This window comes from Muntiacus reevesi, chromosome 12 (assembly GCF_963930625.1).
Source record: "Muntiacus reevesi chromosome 12, mMunRee1.1, whole genome shotgun sequence".
Classification (NCBI taxonomy): Eukaryota; Metazoa; Chordata; class Mammalia; order Artiodactyla; family Cervidae; genus Muntiacus; species Muntiacus reevesi.
In genome coordinates this window covers 4,433,524-4,458,276 of record NC_089260.1, presented here as the reverse complement: position 1 = coordinate 4,458,276, position 24,753 = coordinate 4,433,524, and the positions used below count along the sequence as shown (strand labels likewise).

Sequence of the window (24,753 nt, the reverse complement as noted above, 5' to 3'; positions counted from 1 at the left end):
TTTAGTCTGTGAAATATATGGTGGAAGGGGCAGAGAAGCTACAGATCAAAAGAATTAGAGTAGTCCTCTGAGCAGGAGATAAGGGCCTAAACTAAAGCAACAGTTTGGGGATAGAGAGAAGATGGTTCAACATCTTTTAAGAAGAATGAAGAGGGTATCAATTCCTACTGGTTATGAAGTCTGAGAAAGAGGAAGGAAGCAAAAAAATGATTCTGAAATTTCTATCTTTGGTGGCTGATGATATGTAATGTCATTTATTAGAACAAGGAATATAAAATAAGGGAGCAGGAAAAGTTGACCTAATGATATGTTGATCTTAGGAACTTAAAGCAAAGTAGACAAGGAATTTTTAGTAGATGATTAGATGTACAAGCTGTTAATCAAGGAGGCCTGGATAATAGATAAGAGATTTGGGAGTTTATAGATTAGGTATTAAAAGGCATCAGGTTAGTTCAGTTGCTCAGTCGTGGCCAACTCTTTGCGACCCATGGACTGTAGCATGCTAGGCCTCCCTGTCCATCACCATCATTACTCAAACTCATGTCCATCGAGTTGGTGATGCCATCCAACCATGTCATCCTCTGTCGTCCCCTTCTCCTTCTGTCTTCAATCTTTACCAGCATCAGGGCCTTTTCAGATGAGTCAGTTCTTCGCATCAGGTAGCCAAAGTATTGGAGTTTCAGCTTCAGCATCAGTCCTTCCAATGAATTTTCATTGGAAATCCTAAATTTCTTGAGGATTGATTGGCTGGATCTTGCAATCCAAAGGACTCAGAAGAGTCTTCTCCAACACCACAGTTCAAAAGCATCAATTCTTCTGTGCTCAGTTTTCTTTCGGAGAAGGCAGTGGCAACCCACTCCAGTACTCTTGCCTGGAAAATCCCATGGATGGAGGAGCCTGGTAGACTGCAGTCCATGGGGTCGCGAAGAGTCAGACACAACTGAGTGACTTCACTTTCACTTTTCACCTTCATGCACTGGAGAAGGAAATGGCAACCCACTCCAGTGTTCTTGCCTGGAGAATCAATCCCAGGGACGGGGGAGCCTGGTGGGCTGCCATCTCTGGGGTTGCACAGAGTCAGACATGACTGAAGCAACTTAGCAGCAGCAGCAGGAGCTTTCTTTATGGTCCAACTCTCACATCCATACTTGACTACTGGAAAAACCAAAGATATGACTAGACAGACCTTTGTTGGCAAAGTAATGTCTTTGCTTTTTAATACGCTGTCTAGGTTGGTCATGGCTTTTCTTCCAAGAAGCAAGTGTCTTTTAATTTCATGGCTGCAGTCACCAACTGCAGTTATTTTGGAGTCCAAGAAAATAAAGTCTCTCACTGTTTCCATTGTTTCCCCACCTATCTGACATGAAGTGATGGGGCAAGATGCCATGATCTTAGTTTTCTGAATGTTGAGTTTTAAGCCAACTTTTTCACTCTCCTCTTTCACTTTCATCAAGAGGCTCTCTAGTTCCTCTTCAATTTCTGCCATAAGGGTGGTGTCATCTGCATATCGGATGTTACTGATATTTCTCTTGGCAATCTTAATTCTGGCTTGTGCTTTATCCAGCCCAGCATTATGCATGATGTACTCTGCATATAATTTAAATAAGCAGGGTGACAATATATGGCCTTGACGTACTCCTTGCCCGATTTGGAACCAATCTGTTGTTCCATGTCTGGTTCTAACTGTTGCTTCTTGACCTGCAGGTCAGAATGGTCTGGTATTTCTCAGGAGGCAGGTCAGGTGGTCTGGTATTCCAATCTCTTTAAGAACTTTCCACAGGTTGTTGTGATCTACACAGTCAAAGGCTTTGGTGTATACAATACTGCAGAAGCAGATGGTATTCTGGAATTCTCTTGCTTTTTCTATGATCCAATGGAGGTTGGCAATTTGATCTCTGGTTCCTGTGCCTTTTCTAAATCCAGCTTGAACATCTGGAAGTTTGCGGGTCACATACTGTTGAAGCCTGGCTTAAAAATTTTGAGCATTACTTTGCTAGCGTGTGAGATGTGTGCAACTGTGCGGTAGTTTGAGCATTCTTTGGCATTGCCTTTCTTAGGGACTGAAATGAAAACTGACCTTTTCCAGTCCTGTGGCCACTGCTGAGTTTTCCAAATTCGCTGGCATATTAAGTGCAGCACTTTTACAGCATCATCTTTTAGGATTTGAAATAGCTCAGCTGGAATTCCATCACCTCCACTAGCTGTGTTCATAGTGATGCTTCCTAAGGCCCACTTGACTTCGCTAGGTGAGTGATCACACCATCGTGATTATCTGGGTCATGAAGATCTTTTTTGTATAATTATTCTGTGTATTCTTGCCACCTCTTCTTATCTTCTGCTTCAGTTAGGTCCATATCATTTCTGTCCTTTCTTGAGCCCATCTGTGCATGAAATGTTCCCTTGGTATCTTTAATTTTCTTGAAGAGATCTCTAATCTTTCCCATTCTATTGCTTTCCTCTATTTCTTTGCATTGATCACTGAGGAAGGCTTTCTTGTCTCTCCTTGCTATTCTTTGGAACTCTGCATTCAAATGGGTATTTCTTTCCTTTTCTCCTTTTCTTTTAGCTTCTCTTCTTTTTCAGCTATTTGTAAGGCCTCCTCAGATGACCATTTTCCTTTTTTGAATTACTTTTTCTTGGGGATGGACTTGATCACTGCCTCCTGTACAATGTCATGAACCTCCATCCATAGTTCTTCAGGCACTCTGTCTATCAGATCTAATCCCTTGAATCTATTTGCCACTTTCACTGTAAAATCATAAGAGATTTGATTTAGGTCATACCTAAATGGTCTAGTGGTTTTCCCTACTTTCTTCAATTTAAGCCTGAATTTGACAATAAGAAGTCCATGATCTAAGCCACAATCAGCTCCCTGCCTTGATTTTGCTGACTGTATAGAGCTTTTCCATCTTTGGCTGCAAAGAATATAATCAATCTGATTTCGGTGTTGACCATCTGGTGATGTCCATGTGTAGAGTCTTCTCTTGTGTTGTTGGACATGGGTATTTGCTATGACCGGTGCGTCCTCTTGGCAAAACTTTGTTAGCCTTTGCCCTGCTTCATTTTGTACTCCAAGGCCACATTTGCCTGTTACTCCAGGTGTTTCTTGCCTTCCAACTTTTACATTCCAGTCCCCTATGATGAAAAGGACATCCTCTTCGCATGTTAGTTCTAGGTTTTATAGGTCTTCATAAAACCGTTCAACTTTAGCTTCTTTAGTATTACTGGCTGGGGCAGAGTTGGATTACTGTGATATTGAAAGGTTTGCCTTGGAAGTGAACAGAGATCATTCTGTCATTGTTGAGACTGCACCTCAATACTGCATCTCAGAGTCTTCTGTTGACTATGAGGGCTACTACATTTCTTCTAAGGGATTCTTGCCCACGGTAGTAGATATAAGGGTCATCTGAATAAATTTGCCCATTCCAGTCCATTTTAGTTCACTGATTCTTAAAATGTCAATGTTTACTCTTGCCATCTCCTGTTTGACCACTTCAAATTTACCCTGATTCATGGACCTAACATTCCAGGTTCCTACGCAATATTGCTCTTTACAGCACTGGACTTAACTTCTATCACCAGTCACATCCACAACTGGGCACTGTTTTTGCTTTGGCTCCATCCCTTCCTTCTTTCTGGAGTTATTTCTCCACTGATCTCCAGTAGCATATTGGGCACCTACTGACCTGGGCAGTTCATCTTTCAGTGTGCTATCTTTTTGCCTTCTCCCACTGTTCATGGGGTTCTCAAGGCAAGAATACTGAAGTGGCTTGCCATTAAAAGCACAGTAGAGATCAAAGATTGGGCTTCTCAGGTGGCTCAGTGGTGAAGAACCCGCCTGCCAATGCAGGAGACATGAATTTGATCCTTGGGTTGGGAAGATTCCCTGGAGAAGGAAATCGCAACCCACTCCAGTATGCTTGCCTGGGAAATCCCATGGATATAGGAGCCTGATGGGCTATAGTCCATGGGGTCACAAAGAGTCAGATAAAACTTAAGGATTCAAAACAAGAGAGAAGATTCAGTTTTTGAGATAATATGTACTCACAGCTTGGTACCTAGATGTCAGACCCTGTACAGGTATGAAGAATACAGAGTCCCTGCCAACTCACATAAGGGAATAGCAAGACTGGTGAGGATCTAATCTCCAAAACCCGTTTTGGGGGATAGATGAATCAGTACAAACTGAAGCTAAGTTTGCAAGAAAACAATGAATATGTAACATCGCAAACATGACACAACAACAGAGTGGTAAAGGAGGATGAAGATGAAGCATGTCCAAAGCTTTCCAATTAAAATAGAACCTGGCTCGCAATCCCAGACACAGCTTCCTTTAATATTCCACCAGATAACACTTAAAAGCAGAGGAAAACAAAGCTGCATCTGCAAATGACCCTGAACAAGAGAAACACACTGCCAAAATCTGGGAGGAGTCTCAGTACCAAGCAAAGGGAACTAAACGAAACAGGAAGAAGAATCCCCCTCTTTCATTGTCTGACTGTGACTCATCAAGTCACACAGGCTGTGTACATCCATCATTACACTGCTGACTACCTCTGCACCTCCTGCAAATTAAAGTGTTGTTTCTTCTAAGTGGTTATAGGACTGCTACTCACCCATTCTGCTGTTACATTTGTCCAGCATCTTACTCTATCAGGAATAGCAACTTCCAAAACATATAAGGTAAGAAATTGATGGGTAAGTGGTGGATTGTCTAGTAATAGCATAAAGAATCATAGTTTGCCTAATTACAGAGGTTTTCACAGAACACATGGTGCGTATTGAAATTTTCCTTATTTTCCACAGGTACAAAGAATGAGAGAATCTGCTAGAAAATACCACGAAACTTTACTAGTTATACGTATAACAGAATCTGGGAATCGGGCTGGGGCCCATGGACACAAACTTACTAATCAATGAAGACTGTAGAAAGGGAATTAGCAACTGTATCCGTAGGTAGGAAATGGAACCAAGAGCAACTTCCTAATGTCTATTTGTTGGCAAGTACCAAGTCTAGAAATCTGGTGCTTGTTCAAGAGTAAGAAGAGATAAAAATCAAAAGGAACTCCATGGACAAAATCTTTAACCTTTTGAGAAAAATCATAACTTTAGAAATAACTGCCTACAGGAAACCAAAGAAAAAAGTTATTGTCATTTCAGAAAAACTGTGTGGTATTCTCACATATTAGAATAAGACATTCCTGTATTACATAATACAATATAGAAAAAAAAGATAAAATGGGAAATGAAATAAGACTGAACAAAAACATTAGAATTAAGAAACGTGGGTTATCTGATACCAAAGTCCATTGTGGAGAATAGCAGACAGAGACTGATCATGACCCAGAAAACCTACAGAAAAAGTATGCCAAGACCTGTCACTTACAGAACAAGTCTGCCAATCCCTGCTCTATGCTTTTCCTGTTTTTCACTTTAATACTTTATCTATCTGACATCTCCCACCTTGAGGGCTCAAATTAATATCCTGAATCCTTTGTTTATATAAGCTGATAAAGCCCAAAGTCTTTAAACAAAATTAGTTCAATTCAAACGAAAATCACACACAGTTTTCGATCATACTGCAGCTAGTTGAAGGCATTTTCAGTTCCAAGTTCAATACTTTTTTGTCCTACGAGATAACCTTAGGTGTACACTTTTCCCTTACCTGTCTGTAGCAAGAAGAGCCTGGCTATGAATATCTTTTTTTTCATCTGCATGTTTATGCAGTTCATCAATATAATCCATAAGCTTCTTTTCAGTTTGTTCAGCTTTCCATCTTTTCTCTCTCTCTTCATCTAGTTCCTCAACAAGTGCCTAAAAAATACACCAATATATTTGTTATGTGAACTCAGAAAAGTTACGTATAGCCTCTCACTGCCTCAATTTTCTCATTTATGATATGGGAATAAAAGTATCTAGCTCAAAGGGCAATTGTGAGAATTAAACAAAATATGGAAGTAAAGCATGCAGAATAGCGCTTGGCATAAAATAACCACTCAAAAAATGTGTGAATGTGTGCTAAGTCACTTCAGTTGTGTCTGTCTCTTTGTGACCCTGTGGACTATAACCCGCCCGGCTCCTCTGTCCTTGGGAGTCTCCAGGCAAGAAACACTGGAGTGGGTTGCCATGCCGTCCTCCAGGGGACCTTCCCAACCCAGGGATGGAACCAGCGTACGTTACGTCTGTACTTGCAGGCAGGTTCTTTACCACTGGCACCACCTGGGAAGCCTTCAGTAAACGTTAACTGCTACTATTACTGTCAGAATGACTATTACTATTGTCTAAATACTAAGGCCTTTATAACCGAGAACAAGAGGAAAAAACCAATAGCATAATATTGGAAGTAAAGTGTACTTTACAATGAAAAGTATAACCAGCTGTTCACAAGTAAAATAAAGGAAAGTAAGTAAAAATTATAAAATAAATCAACGTGTACTAAAAATTCCTAAATGACTAAATCTGGAAACCATGGGTCCAAAATTGGGTTTCAAAAGAGTCCATGAAAACCCTGAAATTATTTTCAAAATATTACTCAAAATACTTTATGAGTTTCTCTAAGAAAGTTTCTCTGAGAAGACTTATAGATTTCCTCAGATACTTAAAAGACTCTAAGACTCCTAAGTTAGGAATCACTGTTTTAGGAAGAATTTGAAAATTTAGACCTATTTTCTCCTTCTGAAGCATATGACAAAATGATTTCACTAAAATCTGATATAAAATGTTGTAAGTTCCATTCCTTTAAAAATTATAAAAATAGTGACATTACACAAAATCTGGAAATCAGGATGGGGAAAATAACCCAACTTCATCCCCTCAATAAAATATTTTGTGCTCAAAAAAACATGCATTGTTTTTCTGGGACTAACTTGTATTTAAAACTAAGATTATTCATATTCAATTTCTCTTCATCTCTTGAATCATACCCGGTAAGTGGCACCATCTGAGCCATCGTTGTTTATTTTCATTATTTCAGTCTTCTGGTTTTCCGAGTCTTCTAACATATTATTGTTTGGCAAAGATGAACTTATATATAATTCTTTAAGGAAAGGTGGTTTCATTTTACGATTACAACTGTGAATAAAAAACACAGTTAATAACCCAAAGAAATGTATGACACTTATAGTTTTTACAACTTAGGTAATGACAATCTAGCATAAAGAGATTCTTTATATACATTTATATGAATATACTGACCAAACCTGAGCTGGCAAGGCTGAAAAGTCAAATCTTTGACATTAGGAAAGTAAAAAGAAATAAGACCACGAGGCAGCTTTAAGGAAGGAATAGGGAGTATAAACGTCTGTGTGTCGGATCTGAATTTCTAGAACTAAAAGAAGTACCTTATAAAAGTACTGTTGTTTTTACTGTGGTGTTTAATAGTCTGAATAGTTTTGGAATAATAGGGGATTTTTGATCTTCGAGAAGTTTTCTTACTACATTCTTTTCTGTTTCCATAGTCACTTTCAGAAGTTACATCTGTGTCTCTTTTTGGTCTGGGATCTTTCTCAGGAATATTATCTATTATAGAATTAGAAGTCTAGAATAAAAAAAAAAACAACAACAAAGTGTTTCAAAAGTTCATTTTGGTATAAAAGAATATAATTTGACGTTTTCTAAAATTTTAAAACGTTTTATAAGTTTAAGATCTATAAACTAGGTATGTTTGCAATTAAAGACAAGGGATTCAGCTTCTAGTATGGACAAGTATGACCCTATGAGATTTGATTCTCTCAAGATCACAGTTACAAACCAGGGCAGAAATACAAATGAAACAAAAACTACTGAGAGATCCTGGAAAGTGAACAGGAGCAGGCTTATTCTAAAGAAGAGTTGACTCTTGAAAAAATGACCAGAATTAATTATTTCTGCCTTATGGTTTTTAGCCTAAGAACATATCACAAGTGGCACTATGTAGGGAGTCTTAAAACTCAAGTGGAAAAACCACAAACTTTAGAGCCTGAAGAATTAGAGAGTGTGGAGTAGACTGTAGGAAGTTCAGTAAAGGATTCAAAAGAGCAGCAGTTAAATCAAAGCAAATTAAATGCTTGCTATAACAAAATTATTAACACTCTTTGGAGGCCTACAGCAGCATCTAAAGTCTCCACAAAATGACATTCACTATGTCCAGGACAAAATCCAAAATTACTCACAATAGGAAGAACCAGGAAAATATGACCTATTCTCAGGAGAAATGGCAATCAACAGAGACCTAACCTCAGAGACTTAAATGTTAAAATAAGCAGAGAAGAACTTTACAATACTGATCAAAACTATGCTCAATGATATAAAAAATGCTTATCATGAATGAAAAGAAAATTCAGCAGAAAAGTAAAAATTAGTTAAAAAGTGGAAATTTTACAACTGAAAAAATACAATGTCTGAAGTAAAAAGTGACTGGCCACACTATAGAGAATGAGATGATAAAAGAAAGAAAGAATATGTAAACTTGAAGATAGTTCAGTGAAATTATTCAATATGAAGAACACAGAGGAAAAAATTAATAAGATGTACAGAGCCACAGGGGACTGTGGGATGCATCAAAAGGCCTAAATGAAATTTGAAAGAAGAGGGAAGAGAATGGGACAGGAAAATATTTGAAGCAATGATGTTCAAAAATTCCAAAACTGAGGAAAGACATAAATGTACATTTCAGAATGATAAAAGGGGTCAGTTCATTAGGAAGAAAAAGTAGCCATAAATGTGTATGTGCTTAGTAACAGAGCTTTAAAATATAAAAAGCAAATGTTGAGAGAATGTCAGGAAACAGATGAATGCACAAATAGACCCCCAAAAAATCAGTAAAATTAAAATTGCTGCTTTTCAAAAGACCATTAAGGAAATGAACATATAACTCACAGGTTGGGATAAAATGTATCTGACAAAACATTAGTATTCAAGATACAAAATAGATTCTTATGACCCAGTAATAGACTAACAACTCAAAAAAATATGGGCAAGATTTTTGAATACTTCACAAAAAATTCAATAAGCACATGAAAAAGTGCTTAACATCATCATTCATCAGTGAAATGCAAGTTAAAATTACAACTAATACCAGTGTACGCTCACCAGAATGGATACAATAAGATCAGTGCTGACAGGAAGCCCTGCTGAGTACGTGGAACCACTGAACGGTCAGCCACACACTGCTGGTGGGTGTAGGATGGAAGTCACCTTGGGAAAGCACGGGCCGCTTCTTATTTACCTAAACAAACACCTACCCTGTAATCCAAAGTCTGGTTCTAGGCTATTTACTGAAGAGAAATGGAGACATAAGTTCACAAAATGACTTGCACTGTATTGTTCAGTTTTATTCACAAACCTGGAAGGAATCCAGTGGCATATCAATAGAGATAATGGAAAAATAAACTTTAGAATACTCATACAATGGAATACTATATAGCAATAAAAACTACTGATACATGTAATAACAGAGTGATTTCAAGGTTATGCTGAGTGAAGGAGGCCTTACACAAAAGTGTTACATACTGTATAATTACATTTACATTAGGTTCTGGAAGAAGTATTAAATAACCTATGGTAAAAAAGAGGAGAAAAGTGATTGTGCGGTGGGGATGGGGGTGGAATGCAGGACAGGACTGCCTGTGAGAAGCAGAGTGAGGGGACATTCTAAGACAGTGATGTTTATCTCCATGTAAGTCTGGGTAACACGCGCTGTCACTGCTGCTGTTCAGGTCCCTTCCTGGACCACAGCCCTGTCATGGCAAAGGGCCTGGTGTAACTCAAGGAAGCCCTGGGCCACGCAGGGCCACCCAAGTTGGATGGGCCACAGGGAAGAGTTCTGACAAGTGTGGTCCACTGGAGGAGGGAAGGCCAAACCACTCCAGTTTTCTTGACACGAGAATCCCATGAAGCACTGTGAAAAGGCAAAAAGATATGACACTGGATGATGAGCCCCTCCAAGGCGGAAGGTGTCCAATATGCTACCGGGACGAGTGGAGGGCAATTACTAACAGCTCCAGAAAGAATGAGGTGGCTGGGCCAAGGGGAAATGACGCTTGGTCATGGACGTGTCTGGGGGTGAAAGTAAAGTCTGATGCTGTAAAGAATGGTATTTTCGTAGGAACCTTGAATGTTAGGTCCATGTTAGGTCTAAGCTAAGTTGGACATAGTCAAGCAAGAGATGGGAAGGGTGAACCTCGACATCTTAGAAATTAGGGACTAAAATGGAAGGGAATGGGCAAGAATTCCCCTTGGAGTAGTCCTCATAGTCAGTAAGAGTCCAAACTGCTGTACTTGGGTGCAATCTCAAAAACAATAGAATGATCTTGGTTTACTTTCAGGGCAAAACATTCAACATTATAATAATCCGGGTCTACGCCCCAACCACTAATGCTGAAGAAGCTGAAGTTAATCTGTTCTATGAAGACCTACAAGACCTTCAAGAACTAATACCAAGAAAAGATGTCCTTTTCATCACAGGGGATTGGAATGAGAAGTAAGAAGCCAAGAGATCCCTGGAGTGACACACACGTTTGCCCCTGGAGTACAGAATGAAGCAGGGCAAAGGCCAACAGGAGTTCCGTCAGGAGAACACACCGGTCAGAAAAACACCCTTTTCCAACAACACAAGAGATGCCGCTACATAAGGAATTACCAAAGATCAACACCAAAATCAGACTGATTATACTCTTTGCATTAACAGGCAATTCAGTGAATTGTAGGGTCAATTCAGAGAATACGAACATCTCTATTTTACATCAGAAGTAAAAAAAAAAGTAAATGTAAATACTTTAAAAAAAAAACACTGAACTCTGTAAAGATACAGAAGCTTAAATAGAGGGAAGAATACTGACATGTGCAATTCACTTTGAAATGTGTCATAGAATAATACAGTTTGATAAATGGATAGACATATAATGAAATAAATACAGTAAAATGTTGATAGTGGAATCTAATTGGTGAATATACTGGTATTCACTAAGAAAGTCTCTTATATTGCTCTAAGTTTTAAAACATTCATAATAAAATGGTGTTGAAAAACGAAAACCTAAAGACAAGTCTCTCACAGAAAGAATTCTCACAATTAATATAATGATTAAATGGGTGTTGAAAAATGAAAACTTAAAAGTCTTTCACAGAAAGAATTCTCACAATTAGTATAATGACTAAAGTACAATAATTAGGAAGAATAACTATACTATAGCACATTTTCAGTAACTTTATGACTTTACTTATAATTTAAGTGTATATATCAACTGAAATTCAAATTGCATGTTTACGCTTTATACTAAGGTAGTGAAAAAGAAGGGCTCCCCTGGCAGCTTAGCTGGTAAAGAATCCACATGCAATGCAGGAGATCTGGGTTTGATTCCTGGATCGGGAAGTTCCCCTGAAGAAGGGATAGGCTACCCACTCTAGTATTTTTCGGCTTCCCTGGTGGCTCAGATAGTCAAGAATCCACCTGCAAGGCAGAAGACCTGGGCGCAATCCCTGGGTTGGGAAGATCCCCTGGAGGGCATGGGAACCCACTCCAGTATTACTGCCTAGAGAATGCCCATGGACAGAGGAGAGTGGCAGGCGACAGTCCATGGGGTCACAATGAGCCGGACGTTATTAGCCAACTTAGCGCAGCACAGCACTGCACAAGACGCCCTTCTCTCAAACACTTTTACATGTGTAGCAACAAATCGTCCTCTCCCCCGCTGCCCCACCGTCCCCCACAGGCTGGACTCCTATTCTCACTCATAAAGTAGGAAGAATGACCACTGAGATGCATGACTGTGGAAAGGATACCAGAGTGGGTTTTAGGACATTTGAGTTTGAAGTTCAACTCTGCCTCGCTAAAATAAAGGACTCAAATAAACTGAGTTTCTATTCTATTTTACAACAACAACATATTAATCCTTATTTCCTTGATTGAATTGTCATGAGAATGAAATGAGGATGGCCTAAGAGAAGCTGAAAGTTCACTTCAGATGTGGATGTTAAGCTTAAATCTAAGCTCTGACACGGGCAGAAGAGGCGGCCATTAGAAAGGATGGAGGACAAGCTCTGAGGAGACGAAGGTCCTACCAGCTCGGTGGGGTGTTATCAGTGATGCCAAAGAATGTATCTGCCAGCACTCCCGTCCTGGCTCTCCTCTGACCTACCTCTGTGGCCCAAGCTGAAACCTCCAGGGATTTCTGGCACATGGGATCCTTACAGTCTTAAGCACATACCCACCTAAGGTAGGTCTCATGTTTATTAAGCATTGCTAGTGTTAAAGATCATAGTTCAGAATTATTACAAATCAGTGAACTATAATCATTCCATAAGCATTTTCTATTACCCACTGCCAGGAACTGAAGCAGGAATTTCAACTTGCCACTTAGGTGTAAGTTATAGAAGTGGTTTTGACTATGAAAACAACTGAAGAGAAAGTAGAGGCCAAAAGCTGCTCATACATCCTTTGTGCTAGTAAGCACTGAATCCAAAGGTAGATGGGTGGAACTAATGTGAAGTACAGTAGAACACCCAATGAATTACATAAGATTTGAAGAAGATCATTGAGGAAAATGAGTGAAAAAAGTGTGTTACCACCACCACTACAACAGAATCCTATTTTAAAGAAAAAAAATAAACATACACACCAATGTAAATACAGATTGTTTCTGGTTGGTCAGCTTGTATGCAATTTTATTGTCCATTTTCTTAATTTTTTTCTTCAACAAACACACTGCTTAGAAAAGCAGGAAAACTACTTACTTCACTGAGAAGCTGTAAAATTTGGTCATCTAATTTCTGCAGTTTCATCTCATTCTGAAGATCATTTTCATGATTGACTTTCTCTGGCTCGGAAGAGGGACACACAGACATGAGCGATGTCAAACCGGTATCTGTTGGTGTGCTTGCAAACTGATCCAAAGGCGCTGCCTCATGGATGGGGGGCGCCACTGGCATCCCGTCAGTGATCTGGGACACGGAGGCAAACCAGAACCCTTTACACTTACATTTATTAGAATCTGAAAACATCTTTTACATTAGAAAAACAAAACAGTACCATACCTCATCTTCACTTATGTTTAGGGGAGAATCAGAAGAAACTAAATTATCCAAAAGACCTTCAAAGCACTGTAGGTGTGATGAGTTTATTTCTGCCATGTTTATTGGCTCACCAAATATGTTCTTACAATCTAGGATTCTGAGCTGCGGCAAAGTCTGCAGCATAACTGCTCTGTATCCTTGGAAACAAATCATTCAAATGAAAACTCAAGCATTAAAAAAAGGTTAATTACGTTCAGAATAAAGTAAAGTTATCAGCTACCACATATATCACCTGAATGATAAAATGAGTCCTGGAATGCAACTAATAAACTAACAAAAAACTACTCAATTCTTCTCCAGTGTGCAATCATTAAATACAGAACAAACAAAACACTATGCCCAAATCCCTCCCAAACAATCCTCCTGATGAAATCAGGAAGTTAGTATCATTTCTGCATTGTTCATAAAACTGCCTTAAAGGTATAAATGCATGAAACCAGTAGCAATGTACTCTAGACAGGAGGCCAAACATACCTCTTGCTTATCCGTAATACAACTAGTACAGATGTAAATCAGGATGATAAGAATAACAAATCAGAGATCAAAATTTTGCTAGTGAGGCTACAAGTATTAACCAGCTTAAACATTTCTGCTTTCTCCTCTTACACTACACAAAACTAGGATTAAAACACGCAATCTATTGGGTATTTAAAAATATGATCATCTTCCTTAAGTATAAATAGGAGAAATCTGGCAAATGAACATAAATTTGGTTTTTAGGCTAACAAAAATGCTTTAGTTAATTTTGCTCAACTGCAAGTTAAGTGGTTGGATAAAACTCCAAAGGAAAGAAGTCTAGCAAATTTACATTAGAAATTTTAAGGAAAGAAAAGTAATTTCAGTAATAAATAACTCTGGGGAGTGAGCAACTGTGTTCAGAGAAATACCTCATCTAGGAAAGAAAGTGAAAAACAAGGGTTCAAACTATTGGAACTAGAGGCTCTTGAGATGAGATTATTAGAAAAAATAAATCCAGCTTGTGGGTTAGTAAAGGAAAATAAATTGTCTTAGGGATAAGGTTTTCTTCTAAGAAAAGGGTTTCCCTCCCAAACAGAAATCTGTTCTGATTTTCAGTGAGATTCTATTATTCTGTGGGCTTAGGAAAACAGGTGATCTCAAACCTAACATATTCTTCTGAAAGTAAAACTATGAAAGCAGGTTTCCATTCTGGGAAAAGCCTTCTTATAACTGCATATTAATAAGACTAGAGCCTCTTCAGCCAACTTCTATCCAAAAAGATCTTAAGAATACATGTTCATATTTTACATTTGAATCCTATTGTTAGGTTAAGCAATTTGAGATAAATGAGTTCTAGAAATGATAGTCTGGTCCACTTTATCTTCACAGATCTCAGTGATTTTGAATAAGATCAAATGGCATTTCAGTAGCATCTTCTATATATCATATTAAGTTTAAGCTTTCTTCTTAAAAAATCATTTACTTATTAATAAGTTAAGACATTCACATGGAGTAAAATTCATAAGACACTAAAAAGTTTTTCTAACATTTCCTGATTTTCAGCTGCCCTTTTCATATTTCCTGATCCCTACCCACCAAATACTGAAGCTAATTATTATTATCAGTTTTTTTGTGAATCCTTCTAGCTATTTTATATGTATACTCAGCAAACACACACAGTTATCCTTTGCACACAAATAGTAGCCTATTATACACACTGCTTTGCAACCTGCTTGCTTTTCTTTCTCTTAACAGTGGTATATATTGGAGATAACTACTTATCAATAGCTATAGAAATGCTATATTCTTTTTTTGTATGGTTGCTTAGTATTACAGGAATATATCAAACACAATTTAATTTTGAAGCATCATTTATTAAATATAAAACTGTCTAAATACAATTACTTATCTGTTCAGTCTGTATCCCTCTTTTAACAGTAATTCAGTCTTAAAATAATTTATTTGTAATTATATTCTTCCAAAAATATTAAGCTGCAAAGTTTAAGACAAATTCAAGGAGGTCATAAACAGTAGTTGCAGAAAATAAAGAACCTTTTAATATCATTGTTATAAAAATCATTAAGTGAATCATTCATACCTGGTAAATGACAGACAGGATTATCCTCTCCATTTTTTTCCAAAATAAGATTAGTCAAGAAGTGTAATCCTACTGTACACTGAAGTAGGTGATGGATACTATCGATACAATTACTATGCAGGTCAATATATCTAAGTTTATGTTTAATTCCATGAAGAGGCATCAAACCTGCAATACGAACAATGGTCTTGTGATGTCACAGCAGTCATTTTTCTAACAACTCATTAAAAATAACTTTCATATTCATTCTGTTTCAAGAGGCAAAGGAGCTGCATTAATAAGACTCTGCTGCAAAGAGCTACCTAATGAATAGGCTATCAGCAAAGTGAGCTGTTGTTTTGAAGAAACGAGGGTTTGACATCTTTCGAGGCCAGAGTCTGGGGTACCTAGGCTCTGGTTCTCTTCCAACAAAAAAATGGGCCTCCCCAGCCCCATGCACTTTTATGAGAATAAGAATAAGGCAATGGCCTCCAAGTTCTCAACCAACACACCTTTTTAAATGATCAGACACAAGCTAACACCCCAATGCTACTGGGTTGATTGAGCATAAAACAAACACCAACAGCATCCCTTTGACTTAGTCCCCTGGTAACGTCTCTCGCAGACGCTCACAGAGCAAGGCGACGTCAGAAACCAGGGTCGCAGTAGAGGCTCCTGGTGCCGGCACAGCCCCTGGTCAGCCTGACTTCAGCCGCAGCTGCAGCACACAGGGGTCAGAGCTTTACTCAAAATGGAGTGTGCTGAGCAAGGCTTAACCCAGAAGTGTGAGGCAGTCAAAACACCTCCAGGAGCCCCTCAACGAGAGGAGAATCACCTGCGTGGCCCTTCTTTTGGAAGGGCCATTCTTTCAAAAGGACATCTCTACTCTGCTCCACTGAGGGTCTTAGTTTTCGAATTTTGCCTGGCTTAGTACTCTCCATTCATAATTACACAAACTTCTAGTAATTTGAAAACATTAACACAAATAGGAAGAAAAAATATAAAAATTAATATAAAAACTGCCCTAACATAATAATAAAAGGATAAGTACACAATATAGTACTGTGCTTAATTGCTCAGTCATGTCCAACTCTGTGACTCCAGGGACTGTAGCCCGCCAGGCCCCTCTGTCCATAGGATTCTCCAGGCAAGAATCCTGGAGTGGGCTGCCATGCCTTCCTCCAGGAGATCTTCCCGACCCAGGGATCGAACCCAGGTCTCCTGCATTGCAGGGGATTCTGGAAGCCCATTATAGTAGTATATTAACACTATTGATAACAATGGAAGAGGACTCACCTTTCTTTTCTTCCATTTCTTCAACCTGACTGGAATACTCTTTTCTCCTCAATGATCTTTGTTTCTTGCTAACTTCTACTTATCTTTTTTACAGAGCTGCCTCTTATTTTCTTCATAGGCTTTATCACTAACTTCTGTTCATCTGTCACACCCTCAGAAGTCTTCTTTGACCACTCACTACAAGATCAGATTTCCTGTCATGTATTCTCATGCATACTCAACATTTCTTCTTAATTTACCATCACATTTCGGAGTTCCAGTTCCCTGTTACCTGTTCTTTCTCTTAAGTTACAACTTCACATCCTGTTTATGTTTCAATTTTAAAGTGCCCCTGGGGGCTCATTTCTGGTCCTCCTTCTCTAGCAACAGACTCTCAGAATCTCCCAGAGTCATGGCAAGGAACACCACTGAAGTGCTGAATCTACAGCACCCACTGTGATGCCCTACCCCCAAACCGCAGATCACACACACACACTCCCAATAAGGTTCTCAAATTTAAGACAGAATCCTTAATTCTTACCCCTGCACACGTTTGTGCGCACACACACACACCCATATATACCTCATGAGGGTCTCAAATTTGAGAATCCACAATTCTTATCCCTGCTCCAATCTTTCCCATGTCAGGAAATAGCACCATCATCCATTCATTATTACAAAGAAAACTCTTAAAATACCTTTTGATTCCTTCTCCCTTCACTTCCTCATCTCAACCTATCAACAAATTCTATGAACTTCACATGCAAAACCTATTACTTACTTCTCTATACTATTTCCATACTAGTCCAAGGCCCCGTCATCTCATACCCAGACCACTGAAAAAGCTTTCTATCTGGTCACTGGCCTTTCACTCCTGTCCTACTAAAGTTCATTCTTCTTCACCCACTCAGTAGCCAGAGTGATTCTTTAAGCAGATGGATTAAGCACTTACTGATTTAAAGCCTTTCAATGGCTTCCTATTGTTCTGAGAATAACATGTCAATTTCTCACCCTGCTTATGAAGCTGCATGTGATATGATTTCACCTACTTTCCCAACTCTTTTCTTAGCACATTAATCCACCATTTGCTATGCTCTAGCTGCAGCAGCCTTTTTCCTGTTCATTATCCTGGCAAGCTTGATCACACCTTGGTGTCTCTGCATGTGCTTAATAATATAAACTGTCATTACCTACTGAAGTGCTTTTAAACATTTCATTTGAAGAATTCTCTATCAGAACTTATAGTTTTGCATATTATACTTTCCTTTGGACTGCAGACAGATAAAATTAGTCAATCCTAAAGGAAACCAACCCTTAATATTCATTGGATGAAATGATGTTGAAGCTGAAGCTCCAATACTGTGGCCACCTGATGTGAAGAGCCAACTCATTAGAAAAGACCCCAATGCTGGGAAAGATTGAGGGCAGGAGGAGAAGGGGACGACAGAGGATGAGATGATTTGATGGCATCACTGACTCGATGGACATGAGTTTGAGCAAGCTCTGGGAGATGATGAAGGATGGGGAAGCCTGGTGTGCTGCAGTCCATGGGGTCACAAAGAGTTGGATACAACTGAGCGACTGAACAACAACAAAATTATATATTTTCTGCATAGAAAATATATACATAGAATCTGATGTGCTTTAACAAACATATATGGTTATGTTACCCTTACAATGGAGATGAGCATTTTCATCACTCAAATCATTGTGTCCCTATGTAAATCAATCTTTTCTTGTCTTCAATACCTGGTAACTATCTCATTTCTGCCTCTGTCAGAATATCACACATATGCTGCTGCTAACTCACTTCAGTCGTGTCCGACTCTGTGCGACCCCATAGACGGCAGTCCACCAGGCTTCGGGGTCCCTGGGATTCTCCAGGTAGAACACTGGAGTGGGTTGCCATTTCCTTCTCCAATGCATGAAAGTGAAAAGTGAAAGTGAAGTCGCTCAGTCGTGTCTGACTCTTCACTACCCCATGGACTACAGCCCACCAGGTTCCTCCGTCCATGGGATTTTCCAGACAAGAGTACTGGAGTGGGGTGCCATCGCCTTCTCCCGATATTTGGGAGATTTGCTTCCTTCAATTAGCTTGAGTTCATTTCAGTCCCTCAGTTGTGTCTGACTGTTTGCAACCCCATGGACTGCAGCTTTCCTGTTCATCACCAACTTCCAGAGCTTACTCAAACTCATCGAGTTGGTGATGCCATCCAACCATCTCATCCTCTGTCATCCCCTTCTCCTGTCTTCAATCCTTCCCAGCATCAAGGTCTTTTCCAATGAGTCCGTTCTTCACATCAGGTGGCCAAAGTATTGGAGTTTCAGCTTCAGCATCAATCCTTCCAATGAGTATTCAGGACTGACTTAAGATTGACTGGTTTGATTTCCATGCTGTCCAAGGGATTCTCAAGAGTCTTCTCCAACACTACAGATCAAAAGCATCAATTCTTTAGTGCTCAGCTTTCTTTATGGTCTAACTCTCACATCCACACATGACTACTGGAAAAACCACAGCTTTGACTCGATGGACCTTTGTTGGCAAAGTAACATCTCTGCTTTCTAATATGCTGTCTAGGTTGATCATAGCTTTTCTTCCAAAGATCATCTTTTAATTTCATGGCTGCAGTGATTCTGGAGCCCAAGAAAATAAAGTCCATCACTGTTTCCCCATCTATTTGCCATGAAATGATGGGACCAGATGCCATGATCTTCATTTTCTGAATGTTGAGTTTTAAGCCAATATAAGTCTCCCTCACTGCAGGTGGCTTCTTCTCCAGCTGAGCCACCAGGGAAGCCCAAGAACACTGGAGTGGGTAGCCTACCCCGTCTCCAGTGGATCTTCCCGACCCAGGAATTGAACCGGGGTCTCCTGAATTGCAGGCAGATTCTTTACCAACTGAGCTACCAGGAAGTCCTCACTTAGCATAACTTAGTGTAATATTTCTAGATTTACCTATGTTGCTGCATATATCAATATTTCACCCCTTTTTTTTTTCTTTTAGGCTGTACATGTGGGATTTTAGATCCCTCATCAGGGCTCCAACCCACACCCTCTGCATAGGAAACATGGAGTCTTAACCACTGGACTGCCAGGGAAGACCCAATAGTTCATTCCTTTTTATTGCCAAGTAATAATCCATCCTGTGGATGTAATACAATTTGTTTATCCATTTACCAGGTGATAGATATGTTGGTGTTTTCTAGTTTTGGAGATTAAGAATAACCATATAAGCATGATAATTAAAAAAAGAAATATAATCATTTTACCATTCTTATACAAGTCTTTGATTAGACATGTTTTCATTTCTGTTGGGTAAACACCTAGGAGTAGAAACGCATGATTATATGCTTACCTTCAAACTATTTTCTGAAGTAGTTTTACCATTTTGAATTCTACTAGTAATGCATGCAAGCTTTAATCTATCTCACCAACATTTTGTAATTTTTTTAAACTATATCTAGTCTAGAGGTATGAAATGGATCTCACTGTGATTTTAATTTGTATTTCCTTAATTACTAAGGATGCAAAACTTTTTTTTTGGTGCTTGTCATTTGGATATTCTCTGAAAAAGAATCTGTTCAAATCTTTTGCTTATTTTTTTTAGAGGGCTGACATGATCTCATTTATTTATTTCCCCACTACAATGTAAGCCCTATGACAAGAAACTTAAATAAATATTTGTTGAGTAAAACTATCTTATCCAAGATTCACATTTTTCAGTTAAGGAAGCTGCATCCAAAGAACAATATACTTTGCCCAACATCACACAGCAGAGACAGAGCTATGGTTAATACTCAATTCTAATACTTTCACATTTTGGGGGAAAAATGTTTTTATAAATTAAAATATTTTTGCTGCTTTGCTTAAGGGTAGGGACTAGGTCACTGTATTTTATTTTTTGTGTACTAAATTCCTGGCATAGGATAGTATTTTCCTAGCAGGGGAGAAAAGCAAACAAATGAAATAAGACTGCTTCAAATACAGTGTTGATAAGGATTATGAAGATAATTAGGGGCTTCCCAGATAGCTCCGTGGTAAAGAATCCACCCGCCAATACTTGAGATGCAAGAGACGGAGGTTTGATCCCTGGGTCAGGAAGATCCCCTGGAGGAGGGAATGGTAACCCACTCCAGTGTTTTTGCCTGGAGAGTCCCACTGACAGAGGAGGCTGGCATGGACTGGGTTTGCAAAGAGCTGGACGAGACTGATTGACTAACAGACAAGAAGCAGCATGAAGATAATTACAGAATTTCCCTGGTTCTGACAGATTATTTTAAGAATAATCATAAAACTTTGCTCACTCTGTCAGTGTATCACTGTAAGTCATTAAAAGATTAACAGTTTTCAGTGTTCTTAAGACATGGAAATGTCAAAAAGAAAAAACCGTTTGTCTGACAGTCAATTTGCTATAGCCTTTGGAATGCTACACACCTATGTTACATCGAGCATGGTAGTGCTAGTCACATGTGGCTTTTTAAATTGAAATAAAAATTTAATTAAAATTAACTAAAATTACAAATTCAGTTCCTCAGTGTACTAGCCACATTTCAAGAGCTCAAAGGCACATCTGTCTATTAGCTGCCATACCTGACAGCACACACATAGAGCATTCTCATCTCTGTGGAAAGTTCTATTAGAACTATTCCTCTCCATATACTAGTAACAGATAACTCATCAATCCTCTAAGATTAAAAGTACATCCCTCCCAAAGTATGTCCTTCTTAACCAGATTTTTTTTCTGTAACTCATTACTCTAGTTTTTATTCCTGGTTTTTTATTCATCTACAGCTTCAGCTCCAGCAAAAAAAATATGACTGAGAAACACTCTCTAGATGAGATTTTAAGAAAAAAATTATTTTATTATTCAGTTCTACAACATGCAGAGCTATATCACTCATTACATGTGGCCAATACTCAGCTTTATAGAAAACAGAAGCTCATCTACTTACCACTAAGATCATTTATGTGGTTGTAAGATAAATTCAGTCTAGTCAGATTAGTCAGTGCTTCAAGACCTAAAATAAAATAAAGTCATTATAAGATTCAATCCTAATCAACTAATTAGGATTATATAATATTACAATACTATTTCAGATTGCTTTGAAGCAAATCTACAGTCTGATAACAATGAAATCAGTTTTACTGGTACTTTGCAAAATAATTTTTTTAAAAATTGGTAACGTTTTTAGAAAAAACTTTTTATATAATGACTTAAAAATTTATGAATATTTATCATCTTCCTTACACAAAGTAACACATGAAAAGCACTTACAAACCTTCTATTCTTGTGATCAAATTACAGGACAAATTTAAAGTGCATAGTTTTGTCAGTGTGTTTAGTCCTTCAATTTGACTTATTTGATTAGATGACAGATCTAAATGTTGTAAATTCCAAATGTGATCAATGGATGTGATCTTTGAGATGTTATTGCAATGCAGATTGATGGCATGAAGAGCTGAATCTAAAGATAACTCTGATATGCTACAAAGGAAAATATATATTATTAAAAACAAGTAAAAAATGGACTTAAAAATCATGACTAAAAAACTGAAATTAACCAAAGAGCATGTAGATAATATGCAGGTATTCTATTCATCCTATAATAAAATTTTTCCTACTTATGGTAGCTTTGAAATGTCTCATAAGGTGCAATGTTTCCTACAACCAGTCAGTATTTGGTACTATTTATATAGATAAGTAACTCAATTAAGAAAGGAAAGGGATGCTGGACATTTCTAGGTTTTATATGCCGTCATCAGTATAAAGCAAAAGCAATATCTATAAAAGTTCAAATCTGCACTTTTTTTTGCTGTTATTTGAGTAAACGAATTAGTCTCTCTAAACCTGTTTCCCTCTGCTCATTTAATCCTCACAACTCCAAGCAGTAGGTATTTAAGGACACAATTTACAGAAAGTAGGTAACTTGTCCAAGTTCTTGTGCAAATTACCTAATTGAGCCAGAATAAATATGGATCTGACACTTGAGTTTACAATCTTACTCTCATCACTGTCTGCAATGTCTGTTTAACCCAGAATGTAGCTGATTTCAAAATAAACCACTAGCTATAGCCATTCGTAGTGAAAAAGTCCCTGTCCTCCCTTGCTGAAATTTGGACCGCATCTCCTCTAGACAGAACTCATCTTTTCATTCTCTGAATTGCTGCCATTTTTAACTAGAGTCTCTTTTGAATATAGGAGTTCTAGGAATACAGGCTACAGTGCACATAATTCAGAGATGCTGGAACTGGGACACACAAAATCAGGGGCATTTCTTCCATGTTTTGTAGAAGCCACAGTAAAGCTGGAGGAAATCTCACAGCGGGAAAATGAGTTAGCAGTCAAAGAGGAAAAAGGGAAAACAAAGAATTCAGGTTTGCTTCCAAATTAGTATTAAGAATCTCAAATTTAAAATTGAAACACATAAAGTTTGAATATGTCGTAAGATCAGTTTATGCTTTACTCTTCATACTGAAGCTCGTAAGAACTCCTGGCAGAAAAAGATTACGTGTTTCTAAATTTCATACTAGCACTCTCTGTGACTATTTCTAATATTTTCCAATTACCTAGCTTCTGTCATTTACTGGGTATTCCCTTGTGGTTCAGACGGTAAAGAATCTGCCTGCAATTCAGGAGACCCAGGATAAGCTATTATTTAGTGCCAGACCTTATGCTAGTAACACATGCTCTTAATGACAGACATTTATTTTCTGAAACATTGTTTCTGAAAGATAATATTGTGCAGATATCTTAGTATAGTTATCTGTCTGAAAAGCAGACCGTGAAATTAGACAGCAATGATTATGAATTCAAACTCAGTCCACCAGCTGCATGAAGTTGGGAAAGTTATAAAGATCTTCTGAGTCTCAGGCATGTCCCCCGTAACAATACTACCATGCACAATTCTGAGGATTGATGATAATACAGTCACACACATAGATGGCATTCAACGTGGCAGCTATTATTAAATATAAATAGTCCTCTGGGAAAAACACCTTCGTGGAATTTTCTGGCATATTTTAGATCGAGATCCAGAACAAGCTATTTTAATTATCAGCAGGGTGTTCAGAGAGCGCAGGCAACAAACCACGTATGGGAAAGGCAACAAGCCTACAGTGGCACAGAGCTGCCTGCCTGGGGCTTCAGTGTGGCTAATTTCAGGGTGTCAGATGGAGAAAGGGAGGGGGTGAGACTGAAAAAAAGCACACATGGGGCCAATCAGCAACGCAGAACCAAGAGCCTACCATCGTGCACACGTCTGGGCTGCATGAAACAAGGAAACGGTAAACTAAATAGGGTTAGCATTTTCAAAAAGCGTGAACAATACACGCATCACAGCGCTCTGCAAAGGAGAAATCAGAATGGGGGCAAAGAGAACGGAGGCAAAACCAATGAAGAGCAGCCAAGTCTTACTTCACAGTTGCCAGAGACACTCCGCTGCCACTTTCTGTCACAGGGAAGGAGCAGAGAGGACAGAACCCGAGAAGTCCAGGAACGACAGAGAGAGCAAACGAACAGCAGCGGTGAATAAAGGACCCGCAAAGGCTGGCAGGGACGCGGGCAGTCCCGGGAGCGGAGGGCGGGCGGCCCGCTGGACACGAGCCTGGCCCCTCAGCAGCGCCGCTGTGGCGCGGAGCGGCGGGCGAAGCCAGACGCCTTCGGGCGCGGCCTCCGAGAAGCCGCTCCGCACCTCCGCTCTCCCCCGAGGCCGCCCGAGGCCCACGACCCCCGCCCGGGGCTGCGCGGGCCGCTCCCGGCGGCGGGAGCGCCCTTTACCTCCGCAGGCCTTTGTCCATGAAGCACAAATCCCCGCAGTTGCTGTCGCCGTCCTCATTCTCGACTTCCGCCTCCCCCGGCGCCTCCATGGCACCGGCGACGGGGAGAGGGGTCGTAACCGGCGCCCAGCGCAGGGCCGAGAGCCCGGAACACGCCTCCCGGGATGGCGGAAGCCCGGCCCTACGGGGCGCGAAACCCCCCTCTCCAACCGACGGAGAGCCCTTTCCCGCCCAGACGGCGTCGTGAAGCCGGAAGCCAAAGATTCTCCCTAGAGGGCGTCCTTCCCTTTTACGGCATCTATGGCGAACGCTTGGGACTTGCCGTAAAGCGAGACATCTTGCGGGCCGTTGGGTGTTTGGGGAGTGAATAGGTCTTTCCCGTGTGGCTCTTCTGTATGGTTTTTGCACTGTGGGCAATTGACTTCTGAAGGCGATTTCACAGCAGCTTGTTCTTACAGATGTATAGGCTTTCAGTTCACTCATTTCAGTCCCTCAGTCGTGTCCGACTCTTTGGGACCCCATGGACTGCAGCATGCCAGGCCTCCCTGTCCATCACCAACTCCTGGAGTTTACCCAAACTCATGTCCATCGAGTCGGTGATGACATCCAACCATCTCAT

The 24,753-nt window shown here is 39.5% G+C and overlaps 1 protein-coding gene across 3 annotated transcripts in view; it reads right to left on the bottom strand.

Moving 5' to 3' along the window:
* LRRCC1 (leucine rich repeat and coiled-coil centrosomal protein 1) overlaps positions 1 to 24,370 on the bottom strand; it is a 39,260-nt gene extending 14,890 nt beyond the window's left edge. Inside the window, exons 1-9 of one of the 3 annotated variants that reach the window (XM_065902679.1) lie at positions 24,136 to 24,370; positions 21,638 to 21,843; positions 21,311 to 21,376; positions 15,104 to 15,271; positions 13,009 to 13,184; positions 12,709 to 12,915; positions 7,341 to 7,537; positions 6,924 to 7,071; positions 5,666 to 5,814 (exon numbers count right to left, since the gene is read on the bottom strand). In XM_065902679.1, the coding sequence (XP_065758751.1) occupies positions 5,666 to 5,814; positions 6,924 to 7,071; positions 7,341 to 7,537; positions 12,709 to 12,915; positions 13,009 to 13,184; positions 15,104 to 15,271; positions 21,311 to 21,376; positions 21,638 to 21,843; positions 24,136 to 24,224 (1,406 nt within the window). In that variant the 5' untranslated portion in view covers positions 24,225 to 24,370. Of the gene's footprint in view, positions 1 to 5,665; positions 5,815 to 6,923; positions 7,072 to 7,340; positions 7,538 to 12,708; positions 12,916 to 13,008; positions 13,185 to 15,103; positions 15,272 to 21,310; positions 21,377 to 21,637; positions 21,844 to 24,135 lie in introns of those variants that run through there. The other 2 variants (XM_065902678.1, XM_065902680.1) reach the window with 2 other exon arrangements.
* Between the last annotated feature and the right edge of the window lie 383 nt (positions 24,371 to 24,753).